At 32.0% G+C, this 14845-nt stretch overlaps 1 protein-coding gene across 1 annotated transcript; it reads left to right on the top strand.

Annotated features, from left to right (window-relative positions):
* Positions 1–2784: 2784 nt before the first annotated feature.
* LOC147393320 (beta-amyrin 28-monooxygenase-like) lies at positions 2785–11430 on the top strand. The gene is made up of 4 exons (XM_086456353.1): positions 2785–3364; positions 9797–10283; positions 10672–10859; positions 10968–11430. Exons 1-4 carry the CDS (start codon positions 2873–2875, stop codon positions 11259–11261), a joined length of 1461 nt encoding a protein of 486 aa, XP_086312479.1. The 5' UTR covers positions 2785–2872; the 3' UTR covers positions 11262–11430.
* The last annotated feature ends 3415 nt before the right edge of the window (positions 11431–14845 follow it).

Raw genomic sequence — 14845 nt, forward strand, 5'->3', positions numbered from 1 at the left:
ATTGAGATTAAAATGATAAAAAATGAAAAATAATAAAATGGATTAAAGTGGTAGAAGATAAATAAAAAAAAAAAATTAGAGGAGGTGAAGAATAAAATAAATAAAAATGATTCCCATGAAATAATAATTTGATGGGAGATTTAACTTAAAAAACTATTATAAAAAATTTGAGATTAAAATGGTAAAAGAAGAAATATTATAAAGTTAGGGGAGGTGAAGAATAAATGAAATAAAGTGGATCCTAAGAAACTATAATTTGATGGAAAATGTATTATTAAAAAAATTGAGATTAAATGGGTAAGAGATGAAAAATAATAAAGTAGACTAAAGAGGTAAAAGAGAAAATATAGTTAAGTTAGAGAAGAGCATCCTCTTTCGAGTTAAGGGGTAAAAGTAGAAAAATAGAGTTTGTGGGGTTTTATTTAAAAAAATGTTATTAAAAGGGTAAAAGATGAAAAATAATAAGATGAATTAATGGGATAGAAGAAAAAATACAGTAAAATTAAAAGAGGTGAAGAATAAAAAAAAATAAAATGGCTCCCATGACATTATAGTTTGATGAGAGATTTAACCACACAACTTTAGATGAATAGGTTTATGCTAGTTGGATTTTCCTCCTACAACACTCTAATTGATTTGACTTTAATTAGTGGACATTTTTCTTGCTAAGTTGCTAAATTATTGAGATAGCTAACTTACACAAAATTGATAGGATGTCAGCATTTATCAATTCAATAACATGTCGACATTTATGGGAGTTCTCATCTAAACATTATTTGATATAGTTAGACAGTCAAAATTTCATAAATAAGATTTCATTTGAATGAAAGATAACTAATATTTTTTTATTATAATTTTAAAATATATTTGAATTTTTATTATTGACTTAATCATTATTGTGCATTCATAGACAAAGAAACAATACATAATTCAAATAAGGGGGACTATAAATATTAAAGGACTGGATTAGAATTTTTAAGTCACAATACTTTTGTAATTTATATCCTATTTGAAAAGAGGGAGAATCATGTTATTTAAATGATTTTGTGGAAGAAGAATATGTAATGAAATTTGAATAATAATGTTTATAAAAAATTTCTCAAACGGGGGGAGGAGGGGGGAAATTGTAAATAATAATGTATAAGCTATACAACTTCATTTTTAACCTCACATTTATCTCTTGTAAAAACCCTTGATTTTTCTATTCATCGTTAGTTACCATCTTCTCCTTCCTCAAAATCCTTTGTCATTGATGAGGTTTGTATTTTGAAGTAGGTAGAGTTTTCAAGTTCAAGATGATAGTAAAAGATTTAACCTATGAGATTCAATATGCATGATTTTGAGAAAAACCATACTTGTACTATTAAATTATGTCTTATTGAGATTTTTAAATATTAAAGAAAATAAAATATTAACAATGAAGTAGGAATAGAGCTAGGATTTTCTTCATATAAGAGTAGAAATTTTTTTGTGGGACAACTAAAATTGAGAAAATAAATAGTTGTGAGGGTAATTAAGAGTGAATTTCTTTTTTTCAAAGGCAATAAGGACATTTTTTTATCCATCGCAATACCTTACTAAGAATAGAAAATTTTATGTTAAGATGGAAGTGTGAACAGTTTTAGAGAAAAAAACAAAAGGATTTTTTCAAAGAACTTGAAAATGGGGGTATTTAAGTCATTTAACTGAGTAGACCCGTAGGTCAACATGCCATCAGTTCAAAAACACGAGAATATATCTCATATTATTGAAAATGGCTCCGTGTCCTTTCCATGTAAACATTTGAAAACAGTGATGGGACGTACACTGTTCTATTAGTCATTCTATTCTGCCTGCCAAAATTGACTGGTTCGACATCAATTATCACAAAGTTAGTGGAAGGACTGTATTGAGCATTTAAGGTGATTTTGTCTTGACTTAGTCTTCCAAGTTCATAAATTTTTTTTTTTCCAATGGTTAATTTAAATGTGGTTGGGCCCCAATAATACAGTGACACATGTAAACAAATTTTTAATTATGAAAATATATATATTTGCACTCTCGAGAATTTTTTTTTTTGGCTAAGCATCTTCCTCTCTTAGAGATTCTAAATGGGTTTGACCCCATTGTCTAAGAATGTTACAAAATTTAGATTTCAATAAAAGATTTAATAAATTAAATAGGATTTGACTTCTAATAAAAAATACCACTTAGACATTAATTCTTGACAAATAATTATCATTTTCAGAATTAATTATTATAATTTATCATTTTAATAAATAATTATGAAAATTATATTATTTTGATAAATATTTCTATTTATTATCAATGGCACGTGGCCTTGAGGGTGTTTGTTGGACCATCGATTTTATGAATAAATGAAGATACTTTAGAAAAAAAGTACTAATATGCTAGTAATTAACCAATACAATGTGTTTGTCGGGAAAAATCAAGAGTTATTATCCAAAGGGTTAATACGAAGGTATTTTGACCATTTTAACATACCATTTTCATCAATCTCTTAAGAAGATTGGTGGTCGGGATGGTAGGAAAAAAGTAGACATATTTTCAAAATTTTAATGACTATAAATTGGTACAACAACCTTGAACCGAGGTCCAACCAAATTGAAACAAAATTTGGTCCTATATTTAAAATTAACATGGAAAGTCCTTGCGAGGCTCCACCTGAGAATTGAGATTATATATATATCTGTTCTTTATTTTATACTAGTTCTAATGTCAGATATATGTTCATTGCCTTATTCTTTTATATCTCTATAAATTGACTAAAGTAAGTAGCAAAAAATAATTGAACTTTTGTAACCTATTTAAACCAACCAAACTCTCCTTCTTTTGCGAACACTTGTCCACGTCTTTAGAATTTCCATCAACCATGGAATTCTTCTTTACATCTCTCTCTCTTCTTCTCATCTGCTCCTCTGTTACTCTTGCAATCTTCACTTACAAACGCTCAGCCCGCGGTGGCGCTAACAAGCTCCCTCCGGGTAGTCATGGATGGCCCATAATTGGCGAAACCATCGAATTCTTATATAAAAAGCCCGAAAATTTTGTGGAAGATAGAATGGCAAAACACTCACCAGATATCTTCAAAACAACAATACTTGGAGAACCAACAGCGGTCATTTGCGGTCCATCGGGCAACAAATTCCTCTTCTCCAATGAACAAAAACTTGTTGTCGCATGGCGTCCACATTCGATGCAAAAGCTTTTCCGCAGCTATAAAACTGTGGCTCCCCCTCCCCCTCCCCCTCCCCCACCATCCGACACCGTTACTAATGCACCACGACCCGATGATTTACGCATCTTACGTGCCCCTGGGTTCCTAAAGCCCGAAGCACTAATGCGGTTCATAGGAAAAATGGATGAAACTGTAAAATTTTAAATTCATCAATCAATATATTCTATGATCTTGACTATCATGATTTTCACATACAAAATTTAAATAACATATATGATTTTATAAAGATAAACAACATACCTGAATCCATAGCAATTTCTTTGTTAATTGTTGATCTGAAAATATGGATTTCTTAGGCAATGAGTTTCTCTCTCTTGACCCTTTCTCTTAAAAGAAAATCTGCATTTTACTCACTGATGATGGAAAATAGTATGATGCCTCTTAATATGGGTAGAGAGAGGACCCATTTCCTTTAGTAACTGCTGAGTAGTTTTTGTAACTGCCCCTCCACTTCCCATCAAAGTTAGAAGTTAATAGATAAAGGAAAACTACTTCTCTAAATGTTAGTAACCACTACTCTAGAGATTAGATCAGTAACTTCCTTTTATTAAAGACTAAAACTGTCATGTGGGACATAAAAAATATCTAACATTCTCCCACTTGGCCCATATGACTAATTTCATTTTAGCCTCAATGAAGTAAACATTATGCGCATAAAACACTAATCAATCTCTAACTTAAATTGGTCATCATAAATACTATAGTTAAATAAATCACTAGTATAAGTCATGGCGGTTGTACATCAATAAGACGACATAGTCCCTTCCATGTACTATAAAACTAGCAATTCAATCAACCATAGTTCATAAATGAGAAGTATCCATAATTGGTCCGACAAAATTGTCTTTGTAAAAGACTTCCTGTTATCTTTTATCCATTCTCATAGATGTACGTACAAAATGGAAAACAGGAAAAATCAGAAACATGAATAATGAGATCTCAAAATGTCTAATAACATAAACATTGCAATCCAAAACATAACAGGCATCAAAGGTTACAATCAAGACCCATTCTTTTAACATGTTCTTTAAATGTCTTTGGTGGTAACCCTTTAGTTAGTGGATCTGCAACCATGAGCTCTGTTTTAATATGTTCAATAGACACCCGTTGTTTCTGAACTTCCTCCTTAACGGCAAAATACTTTAACTCCATGTGTTTAGCACCATTAGAGTATTTGTCGTTCTTGGAGAAAAATACAGCTGCAGAATTATCACAATAAATTCTCAGCGGCTTCTCAATAGTGTCGACAATAGCAAGTCCTGAGATAAAATTTCGCAGCCATAAACTATGAACTGTGGCCTCAAAGCATGCCACAAATTCAGCTTCCATTGTGGATGCAGCAATAGTAGTCTGCTTAGCACTTTTCCATGAAATTGCTGCTCCAGCCAACAAATATACATAACCAAAAGTTGATTTTCTACTATCAACACATCCAGCAAAGTCTGAATCAGTGTAGCCAATCACCTCCAAATTATCAGACTTCTTAAAAGTAAGCATGTAATCTTTTGTTCCCCTTAAGTACCTCATTACTTTCTTTGCAGCTCTCCAATGATCCATTCCAGGATTACTTTGGTATCTGCCCAACATACCAACTGCAAAACTGATGTCTGGCCTGGTGCAAGTTTGTGCATACATCAAACTTCCTACAGCAGAAGCATAAGGAATTCTTTCCATCTGTTTACGTTCCCATTCATTCTGTGGACATTGCATGAGACTAAATTTATCCCCTTTCTGAATTGGGGCAACACTAGCTGAACAGTTCTCCATACCAAATCTCTCTAAGATTGTTTCAATATATCGGTTTTGAGACAACCCCAACAAACCACGTGAGCGATCACGGAATATTTCTATTCCAATCACGTAAGTTGCCTCACCCATATCTTTCATTTCAAAATTCTCAGAGAGAAATTTTTTAGTTGTGTACAATAAACCAAGATCACTACTGGCAAGCAATATATCATCAACATATAAGATCAAAAATATAAACTTGCTCCCACTAACCTTCAAGTATATACACCGATCAACGATGTTTTCCTTAAATCCGAAGGAAGTAATAATATCATTGAATTTAAGATACCACTGTCTAGAAGCTTGTTTAAGTCCATATATTGACTTATTTAATTTACAAACCATGTGTTCTTTTCCCTTTATGGAGAAACCTTCAGGTTGATCCATATAAACCTTTTCTTCTAAACTCCCATTCAGAAAAGCAGTTTTCACATCCATTTGGTGTAACTCTAAATCAAAATGAGCAACTAAAGCCATAATGATTCTAAGTGAATCCTTCTTTGATACAGGAGAGAAGGTTTCCTTATAATCAATACCTCCTTTCTGAGTGAAACCTTTGGCCACAAGTCTGGCTTTATGTCGTTCGATATTGCCTTTTGAGTCGCGTTTGGTCTTAAAGATCCATTTACAACCAACTGCTTTATATCCTTCAGGCAATTCGACAAGTTCCCAAACTTTGTTTTGATCCATTGATTTCAATTCATCATTCATGGCATCAATCCATTTATTAGAATCATTACAACCAATGGCTTGTGAAAATGAAATCGGGTCTTTACTGGTCCCAATATCATAATCAGATTCTTGTAAATACACCACATAATCATCAGAAATAGCAGGTCTTCGTTCTCTTTGAGACCTTCTTAATGTTGATTCTTGTGGTTCTTCCATAATTGGTTCATTAGTGATAATCTCATTGGGGAGTGATTGATCAATAATTTGTTGTTCAACATTGTCAGATGATTCTGCAATTATAGGAACAACAATTTCTTTAGAAGTTATGGGTTGTGGGACTTGCACCCTAACTTCTTGAATATTTGTTTTTTGTAATTGATTACTCCCACTGATTTCACCATTCTCAATGAATCTGGCATTACCCGTTTCAACAATCTTCGTACTATGATTAGGACAATAAAATCTATACCCTTTGGATTTCATTGGATAGCCAATAAAGTAACCACTAATGGTTTTGAAATCCAATTTCTTTTCATGTGGATTATATATCCTAGCCTCCGCTGGGCAACCCCAAACGTGTAGGTGCCTTAAACTTGGCTTCCTTCCTGTCCACAGTTCAAAAGGAGTCTTTGGAACTGCTTTAGTAGGAACCCTATTTAATAAATAAACAGCGGTCTTAAGGGCTTCCATCCATAATGAAATGGGTAAAGATGAATTACTTAACATACTCCTAACCATATCCATCAATGTACGATTACGCCTTTCAGCCACTCCATTCTGCTGAGGCGTACCTGGCATAGTGTATTGTGCACATATACCATGCTTTTCTAGGAGTTTAGCAAATGGGCCAGGGTGTTGACCCAATCCATCATATCTTCCATAATACTCACCACCTCTATCTGATCTGATAATTTTCACCTTTTTATCTAATTGCCTTTCAACCTCAACAATGTACACCTCTAGAGCATTCACTGCTTGAGATTTGTCATGCAATAAATAGATATAACAATAACGTGAAAAATCATCAATAAAAGTGATAAAATATTTTTCTTTACCAAAAGATGGCGAGTCAAAAGGCCCACAAATGTCTGTATGGACAATTTCAAGAAGTTCTCTACTTCTTGTAGCACCTTTCTTTATGTGTTTGGTTTGTTTTCCCTTAATACAATCCACACATACATTGAGATCAGTAAAATCTAGGTTAGGCAAAATCCCATCTTTTACTAATCTCTCAATTCTTTCTTTGGATATATGACCCAAACGTCTGTGCCACAAGTGAGAAGAACTTTCATTGATCAGGTTACGTTTAGTTCCAACATTATGATGTAGGGTTAAAAGGCTTTCAGCAAAACGACTATTAAGATTTAGTTTATATAAACCATCACATAAACTACCAGAACCAACGAAAGAAGAATTTTTAAACAAACTGAATCTTCTATTACGAAATGAAAAAGAATAACCTTCAAGGTCAAGTTTAGACATGGAAACCAAATTACGAGAAATAGAAGGAACATAAAGTGTCTGAAACAAATCTAGATAACAATCAGTGTCTAAAAATAAACGAAATGTTCCGGTAGCAACCACTGGAACTTTGACTCCATTTCCCATGACTATGGAACTTTCATTTTGGTTTAAAGTCTGGATTGTAAGGAAGCCCTGCATCGAATTAGAAACATGAACAGTGGAACCTGAGTCAATCCACCAAGTATTAGAAGGAACTTCAGTAAGGTTTGATTCGAAACAAACGTAAGCTAAAGGCTTACCTTTCTTTTCAAACCATGCTCTACGTTTGTGGCAATCTCTCTGTACATGCCCAAACTTCTTACAGAAACGGCACTTGATACTGTTTTGTCCCCTCTGATGAGCCTCTATACCTTGAGGAGGCCCATTGAATTTAGGTGGTTCTACCATTTTGCCCTTCTTAGGTTTCTTCCACTTCTTACTAGCTCCTTTGCCTATAAGGTGAACTGAATGATGTCCTTGTTGCTTAAGCCTTGTCTCTTCTTGAACAAGCATATTAGCCAATTCATTTACATTCCACTTGTCTTTAATAGTGTTGTAATGAATTTGAAATGGCCCATATTGAAGAGGTAAGGAGTTCAAAATAAATTGAACAAGAAAAGACTCATCCACATTCATCCCAAGAGCTTTCAGTTTAGCAGCTAGATTTGACATCTCAAGGATGTGCTCATGCATCCCACGAGTACCATCAAACTTCATGGTGGTGAGTTCAGCCATTAATGTCCCAGCAAGAGACTTATCAGCTGAACGAAAACGTTCTTCCACAGTCTTAAAAAATTCCTTAGCAGTGTCAGGTACAGGAAGTGTAGATTTAATGTTGTTCGCTATACTCATTCGCATAAACATAATGCTCAATCTGTTCGATCTTTCCCAAGAATGACTTAGAGTCTTTTCTTCCGCACTACTAACTTCAGTAATAGCAGGCGGTTTCTCAGTCCGAAGTGCTAAATCAAGATCCAGTACACCTAGGTGAAACTGGACTTGTTCAGACCAATCTGAGAAATTTGCTCCATTAAGGATCGGAACAGATGAAGCATGTGAATGAAACGAAACAGGAATTGAAACTGCAAGTAAATATATGCTCACACATTAATGCTTTGAGTTAAATAATAAACAATAAATAGTATTGTTGTAACACATCTTGGATGAAAATTACAACATACAAAAAATTAAACTTTTAACTATTATGGTAATTCCCTTTCACCTATTAAAATAAAATAAATAATTAATAATGTATCCATAATCTGATAGGTCCGTTACCTTTGGGTATCCGATTCCACTTCTCAATTAAGGATATACATTAATTATTTTACCTTAGTATATTAATCACAAGAAAAGTGGTGCACCTTTGGGCCAAGCCAAAATATTCTCATGATTAATAATACATATAAATATCTATTCAAAATTTGCAAAGTCATTTTTCTTAATACTTGGGATATGAGTATTAAGATCAAAACTACAACTTGAAACCTATGACTTTCTAGTTGGATCACTTTGGTGATTACCAAACTATTTCATAAAATAGGATTTCAAGTTGAAATAATCACTTTGAAAAAATAATTTATCATTAATCACATCAAATCATCATTTAAACAGTTTCATACATATGACAATTTCATGTTCAAATAAACTATAAAAAATAATAATAATAATAATTATTATTATTATTATAACAAATCAATACAAGAGATGTTACTCATAAATTTCGGACATGATTCAGATTTTTATAAATGATACACATTTTGTGTGTTGTGTTCTATACTGTAGAACAAATCATGAGCAATATTATCAATTAAATAAAAATAAAAATAAAATAAAATTGATATGTAACATCATGCTGAAAATGGAAAGTAGAAAATGTACTAAAATATGTAATTTTCTCCATTAATTAAAGCAACCAACAACATCATGCTTTATATATGAGAATCCATAGAAAACACGTTGGGTATAAAATAAATGAGATTTTATTTTGTGGAAAACTTTAATAATCGCAGCGGAAAAGAAAAAATTAAAATCAAAACTAAATCATATCATATATATATATGAAATCTTCCACAAATAATTGATTGCAACAAATAGATCATAATGGAAAATCAAGAAAGTCTTAACCTGTGGCTCTGATACCACATGTAAAATTTTAAATTCATCAATCAATATATTCTATGATCTTGACTATCATGATTTTCAAATACAAATTTAAATAACATATATGATTTTATAAAGATAAACAACATACCTGAATCCATAGCAATTTCTTTGTTAATTGTTGATCTGAAAATATGGATTTCTTCAGGCAATGAGTTTCTCTCTCTTGACCCTTTCTCTTAAAAGAAAAAATGCATTTTACTCACTGATGATGGAAAATAGTATGATGCCTCTTAATAGAGGACCCATTTCCTTTAGTAACTGCTGAGTAGTTTTTGTAACTGCCCCTCCACTTCCCATCAAAGTTAGAAGTTAATAGATAAGGAAAACTACTTCTCTAAATGTTAGTAACCACTACTCTAGAGATTAGATCAGTAACTTCCTTTTATTAAAGACTAAAACTGTCATGTGGGACATAAAAAATATCTAACAGAAACAACCCAAAACCATATAAAGATGTATTGGGAAGGCAAAGATGAGGTGAAGGTCTTCCCTCTATCGAAAACTTACACTTTATCTTTGGCATGTCGATTCTTCTTAGGCCTCGCTGACCCTGATAGAGTAGCGAAATTTGTTAGCAAGTTCGATGATATGACCGCGGGGCTCCATTCGATACCTTTGAATTTCCCCGGGACAATATTTTATAGAGCTAGTAAAGCTGCCACTTCAATTAGGAAGGAACTTCAATTGATTATCAAGGAGAAGAAAGTGGCTATGTCAAAGGGTGTTCCGATGCAAGATGTATTATCGCATATGATCGTTGCTACCGACCCAACCGGACGATTCATGCCAGAGATCGAGATTGCGGATAAAATTATGGGTTTACTTGTTGCAGGTTATAGTGCAGTGGCTACTGCTATAACTTTCCTTATGAAGTATGTTGGAGAGAATCCCCATGTGTATGATAAGATTCGAAGTGGTAAGCTATTATTATTATTATCAAATCAAATCATGTCAACTCGCATTATAACATGAGTTGGGGTTTAGTTCGATTAATTTATATAAATCTGGGAAAGTTTCAGATTTTTTTTTGTTGTTGTTGTTGAAAAGATCGAGGGTAGGCCAAAATGTTTCAGAATTTGTTTTCATATATTTTTTTTTTCTGAATTTTTGTCAAAGTTTAGCCTTTATTTTGTGATAGATCATAAAAAATATATATATATATATATATATATATATATATATATATATATATAAAACTATTCAGATTTGATTATTTAAATATTTCCCTAAGCTATACTAATTACTACTATCAACAATTATTAATTTATTTCAATTTTTTTTTGTTGTTTTGTTTTGGGAATCAGAGCAATTAGAAATAATAAACTCCAAAGCACCTGGACAGGCTCTAGAATGGGAGGACCTACAAAGGATGAAGTATTCATGGAACGCTGCAAATGAAGCCATGAGACTCACACCACCTCTACAAGGAACTTTCAGAGAAGCCATAACTGATTTCACTTATGCAGGTTTCACCATTCCTAAAGGATTTAAGGTAAGTGATATATATAATTCGTGAGCAAAATATGTATATAAATTCATTTTGATCCTTGAGAGAGATGTCGCTAATTCCCCCAATTATTATTTTTCTTTCTAATTTCAGATATATTGGACTGCAAGCACGACAAACAAGAACCCAGAGTACTTCCCAGAGCCGGGAAAATTTGATCCATCGAGGTATGAAGGGAATGGACCAACTCCTTACACATCTGTTCCTTTTGGAGGAGGACCTCGGATGTGTCCCGGGAAAGAATATGCTCGATTAGCGATACTTACTTACCTTCATAATGTGGTTAAGAAGTACAAATGGGAGGTTATTTATCCTAATGAGAAGATCATAGTTGATATGATGCCGACACCAACACAAGGACTTCCAATTCGCCTTCTAAGTCACTAATCTCGTAAGCATTGATACTGCACTTGCGATTTTTCAATCGAATTAGAAAAATAAGTCTAGTATCAGGCTTTTTTCTTTTTTATTGGTATTCATATGGTCTGTACCCTATGCTTATCATTTTGGTATAAGATAAATTTATAATAGTTTGTTATGGAATTTAATATCTTAATTTTGGGAAATAATACAATTTCCAGATCAGTATGATAAACAAGAGTTAATATCAAGATCTGCCCCCAAAATGTCTACACAAACTCAATTCCTTATTGCGAATAGAACCATGTGATTTGAAACCAAAGGAAAGGGGTCTTTGTAACGGAAAAAAATCAAACGCAGTTTTATTTATGGGACCGACTAGTTGCACATCACAAATAGGCAGTTGCACTCCAATCTTAAAAATACCATTATTTTTATAATCATCTTTCTATCTACAAATTGCACTGCATTTGGATATATAACTTGCTTTTTCATCTTCCTGGTTATGCTCGTTGTCTCTTTGTTTTAAGATATTTAATTATTTATTAAGTAATTAATTGAGTTAATAATGGAAACATGTCTTGATGACTTGAGGAATTTGATAAAAAATTATCAATTTTTTTTTTTTTTTTTTTTTGTAAAAATTTCTTAACAAAATTTTTTTGGGCATGAACGAAGAAGAAAAGATAAACGGAATAGAAATGCAACCATTTTTTTTAAAAAAATTTTGGAGTGCAAGAAAGAAATTTTAAGTGATTAAGTGCAATTTGTAATGGGTGCCGTGCAAGTAGTCTATCTCTTTATTTATTTTTCAACAAACAATATTTCTTATGTTTTTTTTCTTTGCCCCTTGCGCTGGAATTAATTAGGAGTTCTTAAGAAATTAAGAGTCTACGAAAAGTTTTTTGCAAATAATTTGCATTGCTTAATCAAACATCCATACAAGATTTGATCATTTAGAAGAAGAATAAAAAAGGTATGGCCTAATGTAGGGGTGCAACTTGATCCAATACATACCGAGAACTAAACCAAACTGATACCTTTGGGTTGATTTGGTTCAGTTTGGAACAAGTTGTAGTTTGGTTCTAGGTTTAGAAAATGGAGAATCGATCAATTTAGTTCGATTTCGATTCAAGGCTTGTATAGGATCGAACCAAATCGAGAATCGAACCTTATAAAATAAATAAATTTATTCAGTTATGTGAATTATTTTAGGGGTTAAGACATAGATTAATAACTTCTTTAAGGATAAATTAATGATTTTTTAATGAATAGATTAATTATTTATTATATAATTTTTTTATTTATTATTATTTTTAATTAAAAATATGTCGTTTCCAAATAAGTTTATTGGATATTGGCAACCCATGGAACTAAACCGAACCAAATTGACCTTAGTTTGGTTTGGGTTGTTTCGGTTCTATTGGCATTTCAATTCGATTTTGATTCTTATTTAGAGGAATCAACCTATGTCAATTTGATTCCAATTTAACCATAACGTAAATCAAATTGAACCTAGTTGCACACCTAGCCTAATGTATCATCTGAATCTAAACAAACTTTCATGCATGCACATCAGAGATAGTTGTATTTGATCTCCTTTACATACTGCCCAAATATAAAAGAGGTTTGAGGGATTCCCTATTCCACAATGTAATCATTATTTTTGGTGTGTTCATATACTTTTTAGGTGTATTATATGTAATTTCATTAAGTGATATATTCTAATAAAAATTTAGGGTGGCAATTTTAGCTATCCAAAATTATTTATTAAAATCTACTAAAGATACAAGATATGTAATAAGGGAAATGTTTAGCAACAAACATTTTGGCAAAACATTTTTCAAAACATGGGTTAGAGATTTTGGAATGGGCTAATTTTTGGTGAGGATGATCTCCTCACCGTAGAGATCATCCTCACCAAAAATCAGCTCATTCCTACACCTCTAACCCATGTAATAAAAGCATATAATCTACTCTTCTCCATAATCTTGTATTTTTTGTTCTCCTACATTGAAATTAGTTGATCAGCCTTAGCGATAACTGGCGTCGGATGACCCAAACTAGTTGCAACATTGTTTAACTTAAGAACTGAATCTATGACTAAACCAAACAGTCGGGCGCTAGATCAATTGGGTTGAGCCAATTTATATAAACTTTTTTCTCAAAATTACCTTCATCGAAACATTAGTTAAAATCCAATATCTAAAATAATTGTAGAAACTTATTTGATTACACTGATAGTAGAAATTAAGTGGAAGTGCTTTCAAATCAATTATGTAATTAATTTCAACGAATTTTAATTTTTTCCACTATTTTCTTATGATTTGTAGTTGCGTTTATAATCTCAAGTGTCTCATTATAATCATTGTTTCTAAGCGCCTAAAGGATTTTCATATATACTATTGAAATGGGACTAGAATCCCACTAGAAAATACAGGTGTTGAAGAGTTTTTACAACTCTTACCACACGAATCACTAGCATGTATATTAATACAAGATCTAAAGCCTTTATACCAAATCAAAAAATAATCTAATTAAATCAAACCATCTATATTATAGTTGTGTGTAATACAACCATCTAATCAACTACAACATTGTCTACAGTTTTGTGGGTTAAATCTCCTATCAAGTTATAGTGTATGAGATCTACTTTGTTTCTTTTATTATTCATCTCTTCTAATTTTATTATATTTTCTCTTCTACACTTTTAATCTATTATTATTTTGCATCTTTTACCTCTTTAATCTATTATTTTTAATAATAATACTCCCGACTTTAATTCTTTTTTTTTTTTTTTTTTTTTTCACTTTTGCACCATAACCTTAAAGAGGGTATATGCCCTCTCTAACTTTACTATAATTGATCTTTTATCCCTTTCATCCACTTTATTATTTTTCATCTCTTACTTTTTTAATCTGAAATTTTTTAAGATACACGTACCACCACTTCAAGATGTGTCTCGCTGAGGTCACTCTGGCCCGACTCTTTTTTTAAAAATACCCCTTCCATTGAACTATAATTTTCTGAAACCTACTTTATTTCATTTATTCTTCACCTCCCCTAATTTTATTATATTTTCTCTTTTAACTCTTTAATCTACTTTATTATTTTTCATCGTTTACCCTTTTAGAGGATGTCTATAACGTAGGCATGAGTAAACTCTAGTTAAAATATAAACTACATATCTTTTTCGGTGTTCATAATTATTGATTGGCACTTTGAACTCCATCAAATGCAAACAAGTGACCCAAATTTAGAAAGCTACAATTGTAATGTAATGCTGTGCATAAAGCTACAATTATAGATATTAAGAAAATTAATTATAATTAGTTTAGCTTTGAAGATAACTTACAATTTGAAGCCTAGATGTATCTTACCACATGCACTGGGGCAGGTGTTAATTTGTCCATCATTCATTAATGTAATTTGTACCCTACACAATATTGAATCATTCTGACTCAGTTGAAACGTGTTGAAATGGAGTAGACAACCATCTTCTTCCTTGTGATAAAAAACTTTGAATCCAAAAAAGACAACCTTAAATCAACAAAGCAAAATAGAAGAAACAATTCTCAAAAAAAAAAAAAAAAAAAAAAAATCTATTGATA

This window comes from Akebia trifoliata, chromosome 10 (assembly GCF_017979445.1).
Source record: "Akebia trifoliata isolate Shusen 1 chromosome 10, ASM1797944v1, whole genome shotgun sequence".
NCBI lineage: Eukaryota > Viridiplantae > Streptophyta > Magnoliopsida > Ranunculales > Lardizabalaceae > Akebia > Akebia trifoliata.